This window comes from Pistacia vera, unplaced genomic scaffold, assembly GCF_008641045.1.
Source record: "Pistacia vera cultivar Batoury unplaced genomic scaffold, PisVer_v2 Contig387, whole genome shotgun sequence".
Taxonomy (NCBI): Eukaryota; Viridiplantae; Streptophyta; class Magnoliopsida; order Sapindales; family Anacardiaceae; genus Pistacia; species Pistacia vera.
The window spans coordinates 39,591-63,117 of record NW_022196209.1 but is presented as its reverse complement, the minus strand read 5'-3'; the positions used below and the strand labels follow the sequence as shown (position 1 = coordinate 63,117).

The window sequence follows — 23,527 nt, the reverse complement described above, 5'->3', positions numbered from 1 at the left end:
ATTAATGCCTAAGAGGTTCAAGTGTACTTTCACCAACATAAGCAACAGCTGCAAAATGGATCACAGCATCAAACGCATTTTCTGCAAAGATTTTGTTGACCTGAAACATTTCTTAAAGAAAATAAAGTCAAATATGTATCTGTATACAGTTTCTTATAGGCACACTAAGCATTAACAGAAATGATACATTAATGTTGCTTAGTACTGATTTCGCATCTCCAAGATCAGCATAGATGAGCTGAAGATGTCCGGGCTCTGGAAATAGCTTTTGGAGAATTTTAGCAGCACCCATACTGCCTCTGGAAAGATTATCCTGTTGCAGTAAGCAAGAGTTTTCAAATTAATGAAACATAGTGACATATTTATAGAAATTGTTTTTAATGACTGAGAAAGCTTCTTCCAGAATGAAATATACCACTATAGTTACAGAGTATGAATCTTTGAGGAGTCGAAGCGCCCGCATGAGAGCCTATACAGCCAGCACCTCCAGTGACTAAGACATGTGTCACTCCTGTTTCATGGCAGGAGAACTGGAAAAGTAATGAAAAAGTTAATGTTACATTGCAAAGAAAACTGTGTCAAGATATAAAGAAAGGGTCATTTTCAGTACCCATAACAAAGAAAGCAGAATTCTTCTGAAGAAAAGCATTGGAAATAAATCAGTTGTAATACAGAATTTTTAACAGAAATTTGGGTGCTAAAAGATCAATGAATGATATTAAAGGATCAGAAACATACTGCATTGGTGGTGCTAAAATCAGATGAAGTTGTGAAGATAATAATGGAAACAGTTGCCGGAGGGCAGCCACAAGAATTCTGCCAGTAAAATTCTCTCCTAGTTATGCATTCACACTATCCATGCCTGTTTATTAAGAATAAACTCCATTAAGATGTGAAGAAATAAATCCTTAACAATCTAATAACGCCACACATCCATTGCCAGATATTCAACTTTCACTGCAAGCTTCTTCGCTCCATGGCCATGTTTACACAGAATTTTAAGCTAAGAATTTGAGATCCTACAAACAGTCGGCCATTTCCAACTTTTAATAGTTATGAGACACCACTTATCTCAAATTTCATTTTCAAAATGACATATATATATTTACTTGTTCAGCAATAATATAATGTGGAAATAATGAAAACTCACCTTTTGATACATGATCAAACAAAAACCAAAATTGAGTATATCCAAGATTAATCCCAAAAAAAATAAAACCAAAATCGTGCACAAGAAATGAGCAGTTATCTTAGACTGTTCATTGGTGTTACAACTTACAACCAGTTAGCTTGAAAAGCATGAAGCCTGGAACTTGGGAATAGCCATCCTCCAACCAATATTTTTAAATGTTAAGTACTACCAGTCTATGACATTCAAGAAAGCAAAAGATCTTAATATCCAGTAGAATCATATCTCGTTTAATCCTAATAGCTACTTGTGGTTGGAACAGCTGCATATTCTCTGTCCATAACCTCAATGACCTTATTGGCTATCGCGCCTGCATAAACAGAAGATCCTTCATATATCTGCAAAATTAGAAATAAATATAAATCTCTCAGAAAACACTCCATGGAGAAGATGGGTTTGGTAAAGAAGAGTAATCCACATCCACCTTTGTGTTGAACAGAAAGCTGTAGTAATCGCCAGTGTGGCCACCGGCAACATGGTGGAGATCCAACTGAAGCTCGTCAAGAATTTTGGAAACAAACAACAAGCAGTCGATCTTCTTTCTCTGAACGAGTTTGATGGTTACTTCGTCATCAATGATACGAACATCAACCTCGGTATCCTTGGATTTTCTCTGAAGCCAGGAACTCCTTAAAGAACCATTATAGGACTGCTCGGGATCACCAAGAGGCCTTATGTTACAATTCTCAACATCCCCTGCAGCATCGTCTTCTGTCTTGTGCCTCTTGCTTCTCTCTCTACCACATCTTTTTTTCTCTACTAGTAATTTGAGCTCGTTAACTGTCCTAAGAAGCTCGTTGATGTACTCGTTAGCATCTCCCACAATTGAGGCTCTATCGGACTTTGTTATATATGTGTAAAATTGTTATATTAGCAGCCGGTATGATATAATATAAACATTACCATGAAATTAAAGAGAAGCAGAAACGTGTACCTTGCTAGGGTTAGGAAGCAAATTCCTCAAGGCCGTGAACTTATCAGTCCAGTGTTCTCTCCTTTGCCGCTCCGTAGTAAGGGGCTTTTTCTTCTTGCCAGTTTCACTCCCTTTAACAATACAAGCCATGTCCCTTGTGAACTCCAGCATCCCTCCATCCCCATCTTGGTAAGCCGTTACTCCGCTTGAATCTCTCTCATCCCCGAACAAAGAATTAGCACCACTTCTTAAGGTTGGCAAACTGTACCCTTGGGGTATAGATTGGAATAATTCCCTGAACAAAGGAGGTTCTGGGGGCAGGTTGAGATGAAATAACGGATCATACAAAACGGATGTGCTATCTGAGGCTGGGAGGTTTCCAATAAAGCCCAAAGGAGTAGTGTCATGGTTTGAGTTTGCGAAGGAAATGGATGAATTTGGAAGCAAAGAGGATCCGGGCAAGTGAAAGAGATTGAGAAGGTCTTGTGTTTGGGGTAATGAATTGATATTGAAACTCCTATGGCCATTTTGTTGTGGGTCTTCTTGATTAAAACCTATATCACCGGTGTTCCAGTTGGAGTGATCAAATGAATGGAACTGATTTGGCTCGTCAACTACTTGTTGTATCATATGGGTATTGTTATCGCAGTTTTCCACATTGAAGGCCATATGCTTTTGAAGCTCCAGTTCCATAGCGCAGAGTTCCTCAGAAGAGAGCTTCAGATTCTCTTCAAACTGCTTCTGGCTGTTTGCCACAGCTCGACGGAACCCAGAATCTGCACCCTCTGCCATGGAGTTATTGGGATCGAATTCGAAGCATCCTGGTTCCTCATACATTGTAATAAACTAGTATTGGAAGCACAAAATTATTCCAAAAATGCCAGAGTGGAAACCAAGAATAAAAACGTACCCATTATTATGATCACAAACGAAATTCCAAAAGGAAGCGGACCTTTTCAAGAAAGGTTCATGAGACTTAAGGTTTAACTGCTATTCGGGAATATCTTTCTGTGTTAGCCGATCCAACACCAAGCGGCCACACCTCAATATGAAACAGAAAGATGACCCTCCGATTAAACTGAATGTCTTTTCTCTATTCTCTCACTGTTACAGAGAGAGGAGTGTTCGGAATAACGCAGACATATAAACAGGAAGGAAAGCCTGATGGATTTTGTTTCCTTTTGTAGAGTTAGTTACTGATATTCCAAGCTCTGGCCCCCACTTGATACAAGCCACGTGATTTACCGTTTTGCCTTTTTTTCTGCTGTTTCTTCAGAGAGAATAAAATTGAAGGAGGACAAAATGGTAAATTCAGTTTATTTTAATCTTTTTTTAATTAAAAATCAAGATTCCTGGGAAAAATTACTCAGGCAAAACCTTGGGTGGGAAATGTCATTCTCCCTAATTTTAAAAGAATGGCATACCTGTAATTTGAGTGTTCACACCATTTGTGTAGTCTGCCAATGTGTGTTAGTTTAGGTCGGAGAGATAAATCAGTGTGTTTTAATACGTGTGTATGGGCCCCACCTTCTCAAACTAACTACTATAACCGTTCAACCTTCAACACCCACAAAGACGTCCAAGTTGAAGTCATTTATAGGCAGAATAACATTTTCCCACTCAAGGTTTGGCGAAACGACATTTCCTCACCCATCAAGCTTTAAAATGATACTTTTTCACCCTTTATCAGGTTCTGTTACTGTTTTCTATTAATGTTAGATTAAAAAGATAAAAATACTCTTAAATAGTTTATTTCTTAATAGATTCTTGACTGTTTTTTTATAATCTATTAAGATTTTTTATATTAATTAGTAAAAATAAAAAACATTATATTATGAAAAATATTATAAATTTAATAGATTATTAAATAATAGTGATGAGATATTGATGACATTATAAATAAATAAATATTAAGGTCAATTAATTTTAAACAATTTCATAACATTATTCCTAACTTTTTAGTTAGGACTAACTATTTTTTCTTCTTAGACTTGTTAATATTTGACTTTTTGACTAATTAAAAAACATATGAAGTCAAATATTTAAGGGTATTTTTATCTTTTTAGTCAAATATTAATAAAAAAACATAACAAAACTTGCGAAGGGTTGGGAAAGTGTCATTTTGAAACTTGATGGGCGGGAAAGACAGCTTCACCAAACCTTGGGTGGGAAAATAATTCTCCCTCATTTATATTAAATTCATGTTATTTTACTATTCATGGAAAGTTTGTGTCACGCTAGCTACTCTCAATAATATTTATATTCACTTATACATACCGTTTTTCTTTGAAATCATTTTTCAACAGTAAGAGGATATTACGGTGTAATTTACTTAAATTACGGTTATTCTTCTAATAGGACATAAATTTTTATTTTTTTTTGAAGTGATTTTTACCCGAACAAAATACAATATTATAACTGATGTTATTATACAATCAAATATTAATTAATTTAGTGCCTAGTGCCCCTAGTTGTGTGTTGTATAAGCTGCATGTAAGAGGTTCACCCCTTTACTAAACTAGTTCCACAGATTGACATGATCACGAAATGAATCCGATTAAATTCAATCCCAACCTGTTTAAATGATATCGTATTTTTATTAGTTTGACCATAATTGGTATTAGAAGTATTCAAAACCGGTTAACCAATTTTGTGAATCGAACCGATTAAGGGAAAACTTGGTTTTTCGGTTAACCAGTTAACTGGTTTAGAACTTGTTTTAATTTAATATTTAATATTTTATATACTTTTATAATAAATCAAGTATTTTATTTTAATTTAATATTCTTATAATACTAATCGGTTTCAATATTTTCCCAAACTGGTAATCGAACCAAAAATTCGATTTTTTTTTTTTTTTGAACTGAAACCGAACCAGTTTTTCATATAACTGAAAATTCGGTTTGATTGGTGATTCTGTCCGATTCTTGCATTTTTTTTTTTTAACACCCCTAATTGGTATGGACTTTAATTCAAAAAGGGCTTGGGCTTTGGGCCTTATTAAAGAGATGGGCCAAGCTTTTTTATTAGAAAGCTAAAAACGCGTGGACCTCAATAAACGAATCCTGACCGTACACTCACTCTACTAGGCTACAAATCGACGGCTGAGATAACAGAATTCAATAAAGAGAGCATAGAGAGAAGCTTCTCGAAATAGTAGAAAACATATAAAGCAAATTCGAACCAAGCAGAAGAGAGAAAGAAACAAAAACAAAAATTCAGAGCAAACCCTAGGTCTCGTGATTCTGAGGTAATCTTATTAATTCTATATTTCTTGTTTAAATTCTTGATAATTAGTTGGTGATTTTTATTTTTATTTTCTCTTAGATTTTGAAACTTCGCGGTAAAAATTGGGAATTTTTTGGTAGATTTTTATTTTTGTTGTTTAAGTATCTTTTATTGAAATTAATCGAGTTTGATGGATGGAAGTTTCTTTGATTGAAACTGATTGATTTTTGTGAATGGAAGTTTCTTTTATTGAAATTAATTGAGTTTGATGGATGGAAGTTTCTTTGATTGAAACTGATTGATTTATGTGAATGGAAGTTTCTTTGATTGAAATTAATTGACTTTTGGGATCATTTGAAACCCGAGAGAGGAGTTGTATGGCTGGTAAATGGGCAAATCGTTAAATTTATTATAGTTTTTGATAGGTAAGTATCAGTTTTTGTGTTGGATTTATCATTGAATATTATAGAGCATTAAGAAGTAGTTATTTCATTGGGTTTGATGTGAGAAATTTATGCCTACTGACAAATAGAAATAAATCCAATTTTATGTTTTGTTTAGCATGTTAAGCAGTTTTTATTTTCAGTATCTTTAATGGGTGTAATGTTGAATAAATTTCAATCTTTTTGAAAACAAAAATGAAATAACTGTGCATTTTACTGAATGTTTATAAGCTGCTTCAAGTATTTTCTTTTGCCAGTTACAGGTTGTGATATTGTGGGCAAATGAGGGGTCGAAGCTACAGTTACAGTCCTTCACCACCAAGGCATTATGGCAGGAGGCATTGCAGCCCTAGCCCTAGGGGTCGTTATGGAGGTCGTGCTAGGGACATGCCTACCAGTCTCCTGGTTCGGAACCTACGCCATGACTGCAGGTTTGTATCTCTGATTTGTCCTTGTACTTGCCAATCTTGGGATGTAGATATTGCCTTTTGATGTTGCAGTTTTTTTTTTCCTCTCCAAAAAACAATCTGATTTGTTGGAATGTAAACTCTTTTTTAATTTTAACACCATGAAATGGTATAGGTGTGTTCCATAGAGTGACATAGGGTAGGTTTATCACTTCTGTTACATTCCCTATATAAAGATATTTTAGTTGTATTTCTTTTGCTTGGTTCATTCAAATCCAAGAGTTGGCAGCTGAACTGGGTAGCTTGGCTGTATGGTTTGTTTCATATATAATGTGTCTTTTTGTGCGTAAAGCCAGATTTGTTTTTAACTGCTTATATAAGCCAAGCATAATTGTTAATTAACAAATGTAAGTTCAATATATTATCTTTTGTCCATCAAACTGAAAAGCTTATATAATTTGTAGGCCTGAAGATCTACGTGGACCATTTGGGCAGTTTGGTCGTCTGAAGGACATTTACTTGCCACGGGACTATTACACTGGGTAATTATGTCTGTTGCGACTGTATAGTTTTCTTGTCTGTTAGTGAGTGAGTGCAGTGCTTTAAATAAGAGCGTCAACTGGTTTGTCTCCCTCCCATCTCACGCAAGTGTTTGGGGTGGGATTGTTTCTTTATTATCTATAATTGGTTTATGGGAATTTGGTTGTGTTTATTGGAAGTGTTGAAGACACCAATGAAGTAATAAAGAACTATGTTGAAGAGAACAATGAAGTAATAAGAGTACTCTGTTGAAGACACTTTCAAGTAATAAGAGTAGTGTTCAAGATGATCTTAATGTACATCAAGATGGGAAGAAAAGGTGGGTTTGAATACATTTTGAAGAAGTTCAAGTCTTGAAGAATTGTCAACTCATTAGATTTTTGGCTCTCACAAGGTTAGCTGCCACATGATTGTTTTGTTGAATAGTGTGGAGTATGGGCTTGTGCTTATCATGATATTTTCCATATTACCCTGTAGTCAGGATCATGTTTGTGATTTTGGCTATCAGCAATATATGTGGTTAAATGTCTTTGCACGTTTATTTTTGTGATGCTTAACATGTGTATGTTGCAGGGAACCTCGTGGTTTTGGTTTTGTCCAGTATCTAGATCCTGCTGACGCTGCTGATGCCAAATATCATATGGATGGTTATTTACTTCTTGGCAGAGAACTGACTGTTGTATTTGCGGAGGAAAACAGGAAAAAGCCTTCAGAAATGAGGGCAAGAGAACGTGTTAGGTAAGCATAGGTTCTTTGGCTTTATTGAAAAGAAAATAGCAAGTTGGTTGTTCTGTTATAATGACATTTATGGGTGATTTTGATGAATAAATATCAGGGGTCAATCATATGATCGTAGGCGGTCTCCTTTTGAATACTCGCGATCACCACGTTATGTACGGAGTTATTCTCGTAGTCCAGATTATTATTCCCCTTCTCCTAGGCGCAGGCGATATTCAAGGTATTTAAATTCTGTTTTATCTTTTTGGTTATTGTCTACTCTACAATTTCTAGTTCTTTATCACTTCCAATTTAAGTATTCACTTACAGAATTGCCGTGTGACAATTCAGGTCGATTTCACCCAGAGACAGAAAGTACAGAGGGCGATCTTACTCGAGGTCACCTTATGGGTCAAGGAGCAGGAGTGGAAGCATTGAATATTCTAGATGAGTTTGCTTTGATGATATGATAATAAGTTGAACCAAGGGATGATGAAGCTAATTTGTAGACATTGTGCTTTATGGAAACATTACATTTGCTAATTTTAGACATTGTATTTTGTTGAGTCAACACATGACATAATACGATATTATATGATATGTTATTTCCACTTTATCCAAATACTTTTGCCTCACGCTCGTTAGCTGAAACGACTACATCTTTAGTGGAACTTATGTAATCATATTTACCTGCACCAGTATATCATATAATGTTAGTAGGATTAGCCTATTGTTATTGGGTTAAGTAGAGCTGGAAGCAGTGGTTTAAAACCTAGCCCGGCCTAGTTGATTGAATCGAGACTTGAGGCCTTTACTGGGTTGGGTTATAAATTTTCTTATATACTAAAAGCTTTAGAAATTAAGATGACAATCAATGGACAATTAAAGGTTGAAATATGAGGGGTTTTGAAGAGGAAGGGTGGATGAGTGTACTGGTGACAAAGAAGTTAATTTCTGGTGAGTGAATCGATCGAAAATCGTAAAACTAAAGTTGTTGCTAACCCTTGGCGAGGCAATAGGGCAAAAGATTATATAAGTTTTGGTTAGGAGGCAGAGGGGTGTGTTTCCGTGATAACGAAGAGTGTTATCGTTGTAGAAAACAAGTCTTATATGTCCTGGTTTGTTGATGTCAGTCAAACCAGTTAAACTGGTTAACTCCAGACTCGACTATTTTGTCGTGTTTCACCGGTTGAATATTAAAAGATTGGCAAAAAAGTCATCTGGTTATTAAAACACTGGCAAAAAGTCACCGTTAAATTTTTTTATCAACCTAATGAATTAATTTCAATGTTAAATGATAAATATTTATTACCAGTAATAGTGTTATAATAGTGTAATTCTTAACACCTGTTATGTCACGTGACATGTAATTTTAACGTTATCCCATTTAAATCAACGTCAGTTAAACTTACTTTTCAACCATTAGATCATAATTTAGTAGTAAATAGTATTTATCTTGGTACTTTACAAAACTGAAATTTTGATCGTCTTCCAAAATCTTATACGGTTCAGATCTCCACAGAGCAACCAGACTGCACAAACAATTTGTATTCATCAGGCACGTTTAACTTCTCAAATTTACCATTTTGCCCTTCAATTGAATAGAACTCTTGCGGCCCACCTTGATAACCCGACCCACAAACCAAGGCCCATTCATCCATCTGGATCCCACACGTCCCCACCCCGATCGCAGGCTCACACTCGGCCCAAGAAAACAACTTCCCTTCTTTTCCCACCCCAACACACGACTTAGGACACCCACTCTGACTCGGTTCCCATACGCCCTCAACTCGTTTCCACTCACCCGTCCCGAGTTGATACGACTCAGCACTTCTCTCAAACACGCCTTGACTCTCGGTCTTGTACCCGCTAACTACGCAGAACATGGACCCGATTACGACCCCCTCGCACTCGTCTCGCTCTTGACTCATTTGAGTCAATTCACTCCACTCGTTGTTGGTTAAGTCATAAGCCCAAGCGGAACTCAACGCGTTCTTGTTCTCGTCATGGCCTCCGGCGATTATGACTCGCCCGTTTAACTCACCAGCTGCGAAAAAGGACCGAGTGTCTGGCATCTTCTTGCCCTGAGACCACCTCCGAGTGGTGAACTCGTACACCAACACGTCACTCACCGGCTGGTAACTCGCCGGGTCCCATCCTCCCATCACCACAAGCTTCCCTTGAGAGCTTGCGACTTGACAGAACAACGGAAGCCCATCTGGGTATTCAGGAGCCGGGTCAACTCGGTCCCAAGCCTGACTCACAGGGTCAAAAACCGTCACTCCATAACTCACAGAACAAGCCGGTTTCACCTCATCCAAACCGGGTTCACCCGGAAGCGACTGAACCAGGCAAACGGCTTTATGGGTATGGCCGGTTTTTTTTCTCTGATCGTAAAAAGCTCCGCTTTGAATGAGGTGTTGCCAGCGTTTGCAAACTCGGGCGGCTACTCGGTGAGCTGAGTAGTGCAGTCGAGTCAAGCACTCGAGAGCAAGTTCTTCGGGTAGACCCGGAATCAAATCGGGAAATTGAATCATTTGGTTTTGAGTTTTTTATTTTTTTTTTTTGGTTATGGAGTGGCTTTGTGAAGTGGGGCGGTTATTTATAGTTAAAAGATGGATGATTATGGCGGCAAATTGACGGTGATACGTAGCGTTTTGCTGACTTTTTGTGTAAAAAAAAGTAGGCAAGTGGATGTTGAGTGGGGTATCTATCTCCATTTGGGTAATGATTAAGTACGTCGGATCAGAATTCTCTCATTATATCAGTTGCGTCTGAGTCAGGATTCTATCATGATGTAAGCTTTGTATAATTATCTTACGATGATAGCTTTATGTCGGATCTGAATTTTCCCGTGATGTGAGCTTTTACACACTCTTGAAAATTAATATGAAAACCTCATACGTGGGTCCGTTTGCCACAATATTTCATATTTTATTTTTAGCTGTTTGTTTTATTATCTTCGTAATATTATTATATTTTATTAAACTTTATTGATTTAACTAAACATTTTTAAAAAATTTAAAAATTAATAAAAATATCCTTACCGCTTATATTTATCAGATTCCGACCACTTGAAAATTAATATAAAAACCCCGTATATGGGTCCGTTTGCCACAATATTTCATATTTTATTTTTAAGTGTTTGTTTTATTATATTCATAATATTATTATATTTTATTAAACTATTTTTAAATCCTTTAAGTTTATTGATTTAACTAAATACGTTTAAAAAAAGTTTAAAAATTAATAAAAATACCCTCACCCCCCATATTTGTCAGATTTCGACCATCACCGTTGAAAGGTGGCCGAAATCTAGTATAATGGCATACTACCAGCTGGATCTGACTGGTAGTATGCTGATCTATTATATTTCGATCAGATCTTTGGCCGTAACTAGTAGTCAACGATAGCCAAAATATGGCTGTCGTTGACCATCAATAACGACCAGAAATGACCGTAGATCTAACATTTTTCGACCAGATCCATTGTGAATCTGGCCGAAAAAGGTCATATCAGCACATGAATGGCCAGATCCCACCGGTCGTGCGCCGTAACACTAGATTCCTTTGGTGGTGGCTGGAATCTGGCGATTGTGGGTGGGGGTGTTTTGTTATTTTACAAAAAATTTATATATTGGGTATTTAGTAAATTAGCAAACCTAGAGGGGTGTTTTTGTTAATTTTTAAATTTTACCTCAGTTATTCTCACCCAATTCTAAAAATATCAAAAATCCTATCCATATTAACAAAACAAACGGACCCAAGTTATTACTGTTATATGTATATTTTATCACGTATTTTGTCTACATACGATGTTTGACTACGAGAAATTAATAGAAGACTGGTATGTTGCAATTTTAACTTGGATTAAAGAGAAAATCAAAATTTTGTTAGAGCACGATTTACACATGTTTATTAAACGTAAACCTTCTTAGACGTTTTAATCCTATTCTCAAAATTCTACTTAAAAAATGAAAAAAAACAAAAAAATAGTTTTTCACAAATCATTTTCGAACAATGGAATCCACAATAAGGTTAACTGCTAAAAAATGAACCTTCTATTATCATATTATTTTTATTATTATTATGTCTTAATCTTGGCGATTAGATTAGATGAAATCTCGAATGTCTTTTCTTTTTAGGTGTCTAATCTATTTAGAATATGTATCATAAAAATAATGGTATAAATTGAATCCCTTTATTTATATATTAAGATTATGTATGATCGAGAATTGTTATTTTTTTTTCAATCTTTATTTATTATTCATTGTTTATAATTATTTTTTCAAATATGTTTGACATATAATATTACTATTTTAACCTCCCACTGTGCTAGTTTTATAGTTAACATAATCACTTTCTGTTTAATTAATCTTTTAACATCAATATCATAAGAGTAATACTATGTGCACTAATTAAATTGTACCAATTTAAGTACTAACAATTGAAATTTTAAATTTTTTTTTTTTATTTTTGAGAAAATTGACGTGATAATAAGAAAAATTTATACTTGGATTATATAGATTTTAGTTAGTACACATAACATAATTCATATCGTAATCTACAAGTTGGCCATTGAATGAGGGCATATCTAATTCAGCCGTCACAGAACATGTTTTCTTGAAGAAGATATGACAAGTTGAGTAAATGTACACGTTTACACCTTAAGGGATGTGGATAAGTCCACGATAAGTGCTACTTTTAGGGCCACGATTGAGATGGGTATATGACATTTTGAAAATGAAATTGGAAGTGTCAAAACTTATTGGATAACTATTGAGGAATGAGGATTACTTGATAACTTCAATTTTTATTTTAACCAATTTGCATATACTACCATTCAACCAATGAATGATTTACACGTCAGTATCGCTATTGAGTCAAAGACAAAAACTATATATATATATATATATATATATATGGATTGAAACATTATCATATATATATGAAATTAAACTTTAAATTTAATTTTACTGAAATAAGAAGTTTAGAAGAATCGATAAATATCAATAATCGTCACATTCAAAAATCGATATTTTAATGGTATTTATTTGTAAGGGTGAAATGCTAAATTGTGAGATTACCACAAAAACTATGTAGAGTAGATGCCCTAGAGCCAATCAATTATTGTAGAAATTGCTCTGGTAATCATGTCATTAATCAATAATAAAAGGCATTTTATTCTATATCGCGTAAATCATTATTATTGCAATATGTATGATATTGTCCTTAGAATGGTAGAACCGTGACGAGGGTATCAAGGTTTCAATCTTGATAGTGAGAACCCTATGAGCACTATGTGGCCATTCTAGAAACTCCGTTACCCCAGTATTATTCTGAAGTAGGGCACAATAATACGGTAAGGCTATAAGTGTTGAACGACCGTCGAAAGCAGTGCTGATCTCATTGTCAGGTTGTTTAGTGACCAACCTGGTGCAACACAGGGGTGCTTGTTGTGAGGATATACGCAAGCAAGTTCACTGACTGACCCCCAGAGGATTCCATAGGATGGTACCCCAGTGTCTATGAACAAATCCTCTAACGCATGGTGGTGCATGTGATCCTAGACTTGAGATCACCGGAGTGCCTTGTGCACCGATTGGTACAGTTTGACACTAGTCCTAACGAGTTCTATTCAGAGCTGTCAATACGGTGGTGATGGCTATATCAGGAGTGTATCAAGACTATGGTGGATTGATAAGTATTCATCACTCCCAGGGGTACGGGAGGAAAGTTATCTCACGGCGCAATTCAGTATGAAATGGACAATACATAAACTGTGGCCACAGTGGGATTGAGGTTGTCTCTATCCAGATATATATGGGGTCTTGGTCCAGAAATGAATATATAATATCGAGAGTACCGAAGGTGACAGACATATTTCTATGCCTTCGTCTGTCGAGATACGTATGATGAAAGATCGTATTGTACAGTAACCATACGTTGACAGGTGCTACTTTCTGAATCCGAATCTATCGGGTGCCATGATGCCTTGCTAGGGGCAATCTTGGTCTGTGTATTGTGAGACGATTATTTGTGGTTAATCGCGATACTATACACTACCGGTATGATGAGGGAAGCCTATGGCCACACACATAGAAATAATTTAAAGAGCCAAGAAGAAAGAAGAGGCTTTTTCGTCTTTTTAGGCGAAAGGGTATTTTGGTAATTTCACGTGGCAATTAAATTTGCTGAGGTCGTAGCCTTTATTAAGTGTTAAAAAATTAAATAAGTGAAATTACGGTTAAATGTGTGTCGCACATATTTAATTAAATCATCTATTGATATAATGTATTAAATATTAATTGATTAATTAATTTTTAAATTAAATATCAAATTGGGAGTGTTTGGCAACATGGGGTGTTTGTGGGTTGGAGCCAAGCCCATTTCAGTGGGAATAGGCAATGGTTTGCCTTAAAAAGAATAGTGTGTGTGTGTTATTAAATTCAATTTTCTATTAAATATTAGAAAACAAAACCAGCCCCATTTTTACACTGATTCACCCCCTTTCACTGTTCAATTGTAAAACAAACATTTTGTTTTTCTGTGCTTGATTTCTTAAGCCAAGGAGGATCTAGCAAATCCCTCCTTGGTTCTTGTGATTTGTCTTCGTGTGGACCTGTACGGTTCGATCCATACACTTGATCGGTAGCAACACATAGAGACAACATGGTGGAGCCTCCAAACGTGTGTATACCTAAACCTTTGATTTATTTTTCTGCAATTCTTATATGCATAAACTTGTAAAATCTGTGCCTTGATTTTGGGTTCTAGGAACGTCGTGGTTAGTAAATTTATTTGTTTTTCGCTGCGTCAACCGGGGTCGTTTCCTACAGTGGTATCAAGCCTAGTACTAGATTCAGTTATTGAATGGTGTGATCATGTATGTTGTTGATAACTGCTGCCTTGATGAATCTGCCATGAAAACCCAGTTTTGAAAAATCTGTAATCACTGTTGATGATTGATTCAAATGGGAAACTGGTTTAACTGAGTTGATTAAAGTGTGATTATATTGGTGGTTAATATTCCTGGTTGTAACGTAGGCGTTTGTTGATTTGATGATTAGTGTTATATACACAAAAACTGCAAAAAACGAAACTGAGTACGAATTGGGATTTCCAGGTTTCGCCGCGGGCAAGAGTTGCCGTATAAAATAACCTTCGCCCGCGAAGTCTGAATGGGGAGGCTAGACCTAATTTAAATCCTGCCGCGGCGAAGATAAACTCTTCGCCACGGGCGAAAGTAGGCAACAAGGAATGCATACTGTAAGTCCTCGCCGGCGAAATCAAAACCGGTGCAATACGCGCGACGGCTAGTAGGTTATGGTCAATTTTGTATTGATTTCAAGGACTAATACTAAGCGAGTTTTATAACCTATAAAGCCAATGTACATTCTGCCACATTTAGAGGTAATTAATTAATTAACCACACCCAATTCAAAAAATGATTGTTGTTTGAAAGTGTGCTTGTACTGTGTTTGTATATTGCTTTGCGCGGTACATGAGCTCTTAGACCTAAGTGATGTTGTTTAAATAGTTTGGGTATGTATGGCTGTAATAAAAATGATAGGCCTCGGGTGTCCTGCCTCTCTCTTCGATCGAGAATAATACATTCTTTTCTCATCTCATTCCCCTCGAATGTAATCGTTTCTAATTGTGTTGAGTAAAATTCATTTATATGTTTTATTGTAAATTTGAATGAAATGTTATTTTGATAGTACCTGAGACGTAAGCTAAGGACGTGGCAACCAGTACGTTGAAGGACTCAAGATATTGTAAGTTACACAAGATCCCGATGTGACCCCCGATCCCTCTAGGCTCGAGGAGATCGGTTTTAGTTAGGCCATGTACCGGCACGTTTATATTTTGTTTAGAATGCATGCTAAGGTTGATGTTGAATACTGCAAACAATGTCATTCTAACAAATATAATATCTGAGTGAGCATTAAATAACAAACCCCTCACTAAGTATATTAAGTCACGAATGCCTTCCATCACCATGGTTTTAATCAAACCACGTTTCGTCGAAACCTTGTTCGCCAAGCGAAGGGTACACTTCTACCATGGGAGGTTAAAATTCATTGGAGTTTCCTTAATGGTGATGGGGTCGACTTAAATGACGTTTTGCTTGTTCGCCAAAGCAGGTTGTAAACGCTCATAGGCATAGTAGAGCAGTACACATATTATGTTGTACATGTGACATGTAGTGTCCACTACTGATACTGAAATCACACTTGAGACAATGGTTGGAGCCATTGAATTGTGTGATTGGCTTGTTGGCTTTTTCCACATTTGAGGTTGATAGTGGAGAGCTATCAATTGGTGTGGATTAGGTTTGTTGGCCTACCTAATCAACCCATTTTGGCTTGTCGCCAAAGCGAAGGTTTGAAAGGGGGCAGGATGGGATCTCAGTCCACTAGAAAGCCAACGGGCTTTCCCGAGTTAATAGTGGGGGCTATTGGCTTGATAAATAGTGGGAGCATCGTTTAATAAAAGACCTTATTAAATACATAACTTTATAACTTTATCTTTTCTGCAATTGTAGATTCAACGCAAATGCGCATTATGAACCTGCGACCGATAATCGAAAAAAAAAACAGGTTGGATGGATCCAATTTCTCGACTGGTATCGTAATCTTGCGATTATACTTAAGTCAAAAAGAAATTGTATATCCTTGAAAGCCATACATGGCTAGCCTGATCCTGATGCCACTCAGGAAGTTGGAAACTTATCCAAAGTTCCTTGATGATGCTGATAGCGTACAATGCTTGATGTTACATCGATGACACCTATGCTGCAAAAGAGCATGAGAATATGGATGCTTCTTCCATAATTCACCTACACCTCAGGCTTAATGAAACAATGCTCGACATGAGAGGTACAAGTGTCGAAAGCACTGTTTGGAGTGTGTCTGACTGGTGCCCAATTGTCCTCATGTCTCAAGATGATCGAGCACATGAGAGGCTTGAGACTTTGGGATGTGGCTTGGATGCAAATTCAAATGGATTTAATTCTGCAATCCTTGCCTGACTCATATGCTCCTTTCATAATGAACTTCAATATGAACACGATGGAGAAACCCTGTCAGAACTTCTGAACATGCTGAGGACTGCAGAGCAGACTTGAAAAAGTCCAAGCCTGTTTTACTGGTTGCTGCCAGTAAAGCAAAGGCAACGGCAAGGGTAAGGCCAAGGCCAAACCAACCCAAGCCCAAGGACAGGTTGCTCTTGGCCTGAGAGTGGCATAGGAAAGGGCAAGGTAGTCTGCTTCTTTTTTGGCAGCCTGGCCACTGAGGAAACACTGCAACTTTCCTCGCAAGCAGAAGAGTCAGAGGCTACGACTCAGTCTCATGATTGAGATTAACTTCTCTCCCTCAACATCTTGGGTCATGACACGGATGTGTACTCACATTTGTACTGATGTGCAGGCTAAGGCAAGTAGAGTGCTCGCCAAGGGAGAGGTGGACCTACGAGTTGGAAATGAGCACATGTGGCTGCATTAGCTGTAGGGACTATTGTTTATCTTTGCCTACGGCTTATTGTTGGAACTACATAACTGTTTCACGTACCTTCATTTCTAGAAATATTATCAGTATCCGTTGGGATAATATGGGGTATCATTTTGAGATATCTAATGGATTGTTGTCCTTTAGTTTGAATGGTATTCTATTTGAATTGCAAGTTTATATAATGGATTATATGTTCTTGATTAAACAATAAAGTATTCTCAATATTGAAACAAAAGCTAAACATAGCGATCAAACCAAACATACTCTGGCTTGTAGATTGTGTCATGTTAATAAGACCGCATTGCAAAACTTCAAAGGGATGGAGTTTTGGCCCTTTTGACTTCCAGTCATTTGAGGTATGCGAGTCATGCTTTTAGGCAAGATGACCAAGTCTCCTTTCACAGACAAAGTGAAAGGGCTACTGAACTGTTAGGCATCATCCATAGTGATGTATGTGGTCCACTAACAGTTGAAGCCAGAGTGGATATTCATACTTCATCACATTTACTGATGATTTCAGTAGATATGGTTATGTCTACCTTATGAGACATAAATCTGAAGCCTTTGATAAATTCAAGGAATTCAGAATGAAGTACGAATATGTTGGCAAAATTATTAAAGCTTTTCGGTCGGATCGAGGAGGTGAATACTTAAGCTCGGGGTTTTCTGAGTACCTGAAGGAATGTGGGATAGTATCACAACTCACCCCCTTATACACCCCAACACAATGGAGTGTCGAAAGGAGGAATAGGACCTACTTGACATGGTTAGGTCCATGATGAGTTTTATTGATTTACCTGCATCTTTCTGGGGTTATGCCCTAGAGACTGCGACTCTCACGTTTTAAACCTTGGTGCCGTCAAAGTCTGTAGATAAGACTCCATATGAGCTATGGAGTGGGCGAAAGCCCAACTTGTCTTATCTAAGGATTTGGGGTTCGAAGCTATGTTAAAAATTGACTTCGAACAAGCTGGGCCCAAAATCCTGTAAATGTATATTTGTGGGGTATCCAAAGAGACCAAGGATACTATTTCTACCACCCAGAAGAGCGCAAAATTTTTGTTGCTCGATCTGGTGTCTTCCTAGAAAAGGAACTTTTCTAAGAATTACTAGGGAAAAAAGTAGAACTCGATGAAGTTCTAGAACCACAAGATATACTAACGAAGGCCGGGATGATGTGTGCCACAAGGATGGTTGAGCATAAGGGGAGTTACTCCACAAATTGTGGTCAAGTGAACCACCTCAGGTAGCACAGGACTACGTATATTGGGAAGTACGCCATGAGCCCGAGAGATACGTTATCTCGTGACTCAACATGGTGACGTACTATCTATCAAGACATGAACCCAGACCTACGAAGACGCTATATCAGATCCATATTCCATTAATGGCTTGACCCATGAAATCTAGATGGACTCCATGTACCAGAACCAAGTGTGTCTCTGGTGGAACCACCTGAAGGGTAAAACCTATAGGTGTAAATGGTCTTCAAGAGAAATGCCATGGATGGCAACGTGCATACTTATAAAGCACGGCTGGTTCCAAGGTTTCAAACAAATTCATGGCATTGACTATGAAGAAACCTTTTCGCCGGATTGCCATGATTAAATCCATCCGGATTATGCTTGCAATTGCTGCATATCATGACTATGAGATTTGGCAATGATGTCAAAACTGCTTTCCTGAACGGAAACCTTGAGGAGATGTGTATATGACACAACCTGATGGTTTCTTCTTAATGTCAAGCTAATAGGTATGCAAGTTGCGAGATCCATTTATGGACTCAAGCAAGCTTCAAGGATTGGAACATTCGCTTTGATGAGCCGTAAAAAATCGGTTTTATCAAAAACGAAGATGAGCCCTGTGTTTAACAAGAAAGTGAGTGGGACGAGTGGCATTCCTAGTGTTGTATGTCGATGACATACTTCTGATCGGAATATACCGAACTTGCAGTCGTAAAGACTTGGTTATCCAAGTGCTTCTCCATGAAGACTAGGGGAAGCAGCCTACATCCTTGGTATAAAGATCTATCGTGATAGATCGGTAGGTTGCTTGGCCTAAGTCAGAGTGCATATATTGACAAAGTACTGAAACGTTCAGTATGAAGATTCCAAGAAAGGATTTCTTCCGATGTCACATGGTGTTTATCCTCTAAGGAATTGTGTCCTAAACACAAGATGAGAGAGATAGGATGAGAGGATCCCATATGCATCAGCAATTGGATCCATCATGTATGCCATGCTATTTCCTCGGATTGATGTCTCATGTGCTTTAGCACTTGTAGTAGATATCAATCGATCCAGTTGAGCTCACTGGATGGCTGTCAAGAATATTCTTAAGTACTGAAGAGACTAGGATAGTTTCTTGGTTTATGAGGGAAGATGAGCTCACTGTAAGAGGATACAGTGATGCTAGTTTCCAAACGGACAAAGACGATTATCGATCGCATCAGGTTTGTATTTTGTCCATTGCGGTGCAGTGAGCTGGAAGACTCCAAGCAAAGTACTGTAGCGGACTCTACAATGGAGGCTGAGTATATTGCATTGTCAGATGCGCCAAGGAGGCAGTCTGGATTAAGAAGTTCGTCATTGAACTTAGTGTGGTTCCTACTATTGTTGATCCTATAGACATCTATTGTGACAACAATGGAGCAATTGCAAGCTAGGGAACCACGGTCTCATCAGAAGTCCAGACACATACTCAGACGATTCCATCTCATGAGAGATAGTTGAGAGGAAAGTGCAGATTAGTAAGTCATACTGACAAAATCTCGCAGATCCACTGACAAAGCCTCTGTCGCAGCAGAAGCATGAAAGGCACTTGAAATCATTTGGTATAAATACATGAATGTTGGCTATAGTGCAAGTGGAGATTGTTAGAGTAGATGCCCTAGAGCCAATCATTTTGTAGAATTGACTCTTTGTAATAATGTTCATTAATCAATAATAAAAGGCTTTTATTCTATATCGCGTAAATCATTATTATTGCAATATGTATTGATATATGTCCTTAGAATGGTAGAACCGTGACGAGGGTATCAAGTGTTTCAAATCTGATAGTGAGAACCCTATGAGCACATATGGTGGCCATTCTAGAAACTTCCGTAGCCCCAGTATTATTGAAGTAAGGGCACAGATAATACGTAAGGCTATCATAGTGTTGAACGACCCTGTCGAAGGCAGACTGATCTCACTTGTCAAGGTTGTTTGTGACAACCTGGTGCAACACATGGGTGCTTGTTGTAGGCGGAATACCGCAGCAAGTTCACTGGACTGACCCACAAGGATTCCATATGGATGGTAACCCCAGTGTCTATGGAACAAATCCTCTAACGAATGGTGGTGCATGTGATCCTTAGACTTGAGATCACCGGAGTGCCTTGTGCACCGATTGGTACAGTTTGCACTAGCCTAACGCAGTTCTATTCAGAGCTGTCAATACGGTGGTGATTGGCTATATCAAGGAGTGTATCAAGACTATGGTGGATTGATAAGGATTCATCACTCCCGGGTACGGGAAGTTATCTCACCGCAATTCAGTATTGGCAATGACACTAAAACGTGGCCACAGTGGGATTGAGTTGTTGCTCTATCCAATTATAATACGGTCATGGTCCAGAAACGATATATAATATCGAGAGTAACCGAAGGTTGACACTATTTCTATGCCTTCGTCTCGTCGAGATAACGTATGATGAAAGGATCGTATTGTACAGTAACCATATCGTTGACAGGTAGCTACTTTGCTGAATCCGAATCTATCGGGTGGCCATGATGCCTTGCTAGGGCCAATCTTGGTCTGTGTATTAGTGAGACGATTAATTGGTGTTAATCGCGATACTAACACTACCGGTATGATGGGAGCCTATGGGTCACCACACATAGAAGATAATTTAGAGCCAAGAAGAAAGAAGGCGTTTTCGTCTTTTTAGCGAAAGGGTTTTTGGTATTTCACAGTGCAATTAAATTTGCTGAGGTCGTAGCCTTTATTTAATTTGTTAAAAAATTAAATAGTGAAATTACGGTTAAATGTGTGTTCGCACATATTTATTAAATCATCATTATTGATTAAATGTTATTAAATATTAATTGATTTAATTATTAAATTAAAATATCAAATTGGGAGTGTTTGGCAACATGGGTGTTTGGGTTGGAGCCCAAGCCCATTTCATGTGGAATAGGCGACTTGGTTTGCCTATAAAAGAATAGTGTTGTGTGTTATTAATTCAATTTTCTTTATTTTGAAAAAAACACACAGCCCCTTTTTACACTGATTCCCACGCCCCTTTCACTGTTCCATTGAAAAACAAACATTTTGTTTTCTTCTTGATTTCTTAAGGCCAAGGAGGATCTAGCAATCCCTCCTTGGTTCTTGTTGATTGTCTTCGTGTGACCCACGGTCGTCCTACACTTGGATCGGTAGCAAACACATTCAGAGACAACATTGGTGGAGCCTCCAAACGTGGGTATGAATCTAAACCTTTGGATTTATTTTTCTGCAGATTCTTATTATGCATAAACTGTAAAATCTGTGCCTTGATTTTGGGTTCTAAGGAACGATCCGTGGTTGTAAAATTTTTGTTTTCCGCTGCGCAACCGGGTCGTTTCCTAACAAGGCATTAATAGGTAAAGGAATTAGTTCAATGGGAGTGATAGGGTTCATACCATAAATGACATCAAATAGAGTGTGGCCAGTTGTTGCACTTGGTGACCGGTTGTAGGCAAATTCGGCATGTGCAAGCTTGATATCCTAATCCCTCATGTTCTTGTTTACCATGGTTCTAAGGAGAGTCCCCAAAGTTCGGTTGGTCACTTTGGTGTGGCTATCGGTTTGGGGATGGTGAGAGGTGCTAAACAACAATTTGGTCCCAAACTTGCTGCATAATGTTCTCTAAAAGTGAATAAGAAACTTAGTGTCTCAGTCAAACACATTACTCCTAGGAACCCCATGCAATCTCACTATCTCTCTAAAGAACAAATCAATCACACTTGAAACATCTTCGGTTTCGTGAGAAGGGATAAAGTGAGACATTTTAGAGAATTAGTCAACTACCACCATAATTGAATCCCTACCCCGTTGGGTTCTAGGTAAAGCCACCACAAAATCCATACTTAAATCTTCCCATGGTTGACAAGGGATGGGTAATGGAGTGTATAGGCCGAGTTCAAAGTGACTTTTAGCCCTTTGACAAGTACCACATCTAACAATAATGGCTTGGACATCTTTCACCATATTCAGCCAATAAAAAAGTTCCTTAAAAATCTCTAGGATTTTATGGACTCCAAAATGACCAACAAGAACTCCCCCACATGTGTTTCCCTCACAATCAACTCCCTAAAACTACCGTTAGGCACACACACCCGGTTGCCCTTGAAAAGGAACCCTTCTTGAATTGTATAATCCTCAAAACTACCCCTCTCACACTTGGCCATAATCAATTTCATATCATCATCATTTGCATAACACTCTTTCATCAATTGAAAACCAAGAATTCTTGCATCTAAAGTGACAAGTAAAACATGCCTCTAGACAAGGCATCCGCCACCACATTGTACACCCCTTGTTTGTAGTTGGACACAAAGGAGAAAGTGTAAGTAAATGATTAGATTCGTGCAACGGAAAAACACAATAAAATAATTTAAAATAAATCGATCATTACTCTAAATCCAAGATCCGAGCAACAATTATAATGTTTACATGATAAAAATAAAATCATTGTAAATACAAATCCATTCAAGATTAGAATACTAACATACGTTTGGAGGCTCCTTCAAATATCTCTGATTTGATCTCGCTTCCCGATTCAATGTAGAATTGCACTCACGTTGTCCACATGAAGATAATCCATAGAACCTTTGTATTGTTTTACTAGAACAATAAAAGGCTTCAAGAATTAAGGAAAAATCAAAGAAGAAAATCCTTTGATTCACTTTATGGTAAAACGCGAGAGAGAGAGAGAGAGAGAGAGAGAGAGAGAGAGAGAGAGAGAGAGAGAGAGAGTGTGGCTAGGGTTTTTCAATTAATGAATAATGTGTTATATGTTTTAATTTTAAGTTGCACTTATATAGTGCAATTTAATTAAAACACTATTCCACTAAGAAATAGCCATGGGCTCCAACCCTAATCCACCCTTGCAACCAAACACCCCTTAATTGGTATTTTAAATTTAATTATTATTATTATATTATTATTATTATTATTATTATCAATTAATATATTATATTAACATTTAATTAACAATAATAATACATTTAAATATATCCGCACATATATTTAAATATAATCTCACTAATTTTAATTTCAATATTAAAATTGAATATAGCCACAACCTCAGCAAATTTAATTGCACTGTGAGATTACAAAAATACATTTTCATCTTAAAAGATGAAAATACCCCTTTCACAAACTGATTCTTAAATTATCTTGTAAGTGTGTGACCCGTAGACTCCTTATCATATCAATAGTGAGTAGTATCGCGATTAACACCAATTAATTGTCTTACTATACATAGACCAAGATTGGTCCCTAGCAAGGCATCATGGCCACTCGATAGATTCGGGTTTAGCGAAATAGCTACCT

The 23,527-nt window shown here is 37.4% G+C and overlaps 3 protein-coding genes and 1 long non-coding RNA gene across 7 annotated transcripts; 1 reads left to right on the top strand and 3 right to left on the bottom strand.

Annotated features, from left to right (window-relative positions):
* Positions 1–119: 119 nt before the first annotated feature.
* On the bottom strand, positions 120–1,164 carry LOC116140923. Its single transcript, XR_004129715.1, has 3 exons — positions 739–1,164; positions 416–530; positions 120–313 (listed from the first exon to the last, which is right to left on the bottom strand). It is a non-coding gene; the product is annotated as an uncharacterized LOC116140923 (long non-coding RNA).
* A 117-nt stretch (positions 1,165–1,281) lies between these two features.
* Positions 1,282–3,227, bottom strand: LOC116140926 (transcription factor bHLH91-like). 3 transcript variants are annotated; one of them, XM_031426495.1, is made up of 4 exons: positions 3,013–3,227; positions 2,124–2,923; positions 1,614–2,030; positions 1,282–1,527 (listed from the first exon to the last, which is right to left on the bottom strand). In XM_031426495.1, exons 1-4 carry the CDS (start codon positions 3,014–3,016, stop codon positions 1,426–1,428), a joined length of 1,323 nt encoding a protein of 440 aa, XP_031282355.1. In that variant the 5' UTR covers positions 3,017–3,227; the 3' UTR covers positions 1,282–1,425. The 3 variants fall into 3 exon arrangements, with proteins under 3 accessions (XP_031282355.1, XP_031282356.1, XP_031282354.1); XM_031426496.1 differs by having other exon boundaries at positions 2,124–2,887; XM_031426494.1 differs by having other exon boundaries at positions 2,124–3,227.
* Positions 3,228–5,240: 2,013 nt separating this feature from the next.
* LOC116140927 (serine/arginine-rich SC35-like splicing factor SCL33) lies at positions 5,241–8,061 on the top strand. Of its 2 annotated transcripts, none has more exons than XM_031426497.1 (6): positions 5,241–5,352; positions 6,031–6,204; positions 6,645–6,722; positions 7,294–7,458; positions 7,556–7,678; positions 7,789–8,060. In XM_031426497.1, exons 2-6 carry the CDS (start codon positions 6,056–6,058, stop codon positions 7,886–7,888), a joined length of 615 nt encoding a protein of 204 aa, XP_031282357.1. In that variant the 5' UTR covers positions 5,241–5,352; positions 6,031–6,055; the 3' UTR covers positions 7,889–8,060. The 2 variants fall into 2 exon arrangements, with proteins under 2 accessions (XP_031282357.1, XP_031282359.1); XM_031426499.1 differs by having other exon boundaries at positions 5,269–5,352; positions 6,037–6,204; positions 7,789–8,061.
* An 809-nt stretch (positions 8,062–8,870) lies between these two features.
* LOC116140925 (F-box/kelch-repeat protein At2g44130-like) lies at positions 8,871–10,023 on the bottom strand. Its single transcript, XM_031426493.1, has one exon. The coding sequence runs from the start codon at positions 9,972–9,974 to the stop codon at positions 8,946–8,948; it is 1,029 nt and encodes a 342-aa protein (XP_031282353.1). The 5' UTR covers positions 9,975–10,023; the 3' UTR covers positions 8,871–8,945.
* Positions 10,024–23,527: the final 13,504 nt, after the last annotated feature.

What these genes read in the sequence shown, in the direction of transcription:
- LOC116140926 (XM_031426494.1), bottom strand. Translation starts at nt 2,939, where the DNA reads ATGTATGAGGAACCAGGATGCTTCGAATTCGATCCCAATAACTCCATG. An exon ending in TGCTTCCTAACCCTAGCAAG is followed by an intron (nt 2,031 to 2,123) that starts GTACACGTTTCT and finishes TATATAACAAAG; the next exon opens with TCCGATAGAGCCTCAATTGT. An exon ending in GCTTTCTGTTCAACACAAAG is followed by an intron (nt 1,528 to 1,613) that starts GTGGATGTGGAT and finishes CTAATTTTGCAG; the next exon opens with ATATATGAAGGATCTTCTGT.
- LOC116140927 (XM_031426499.1), top strand. Translation starts at nt 6,056, where the DNA reads ATGAGGGGTCGAAGCTACAGTTACAGTCCTTCACCACCAAGGCATTAT. An exon ending in AGGGCAAGAGAACGTGTTAG is followed by an intron (nt 7,459 to 7,555) that starts GTAAGCATAGGT and finishes AATAAATATCAG; the next exon opens with GGGTCAATCATATGATCGTA. An exon ending in AGGCGCAGGCGATATTCAAG is followed by an intron (nt 7,679 to 7,788) that starts GTATTTAAATTC and finishes GTGACAATTCAG; the next exon opens with GTCGATTTCACCCAGAGACA.
- LOC116140925 (XM_031426493.1), bottom strand. Translation starts at nt 9,974, where the DNA reads ATGATTCAATTTCCCGATTTGATTCCGGGTCTACCCGAAGAACTTGCT.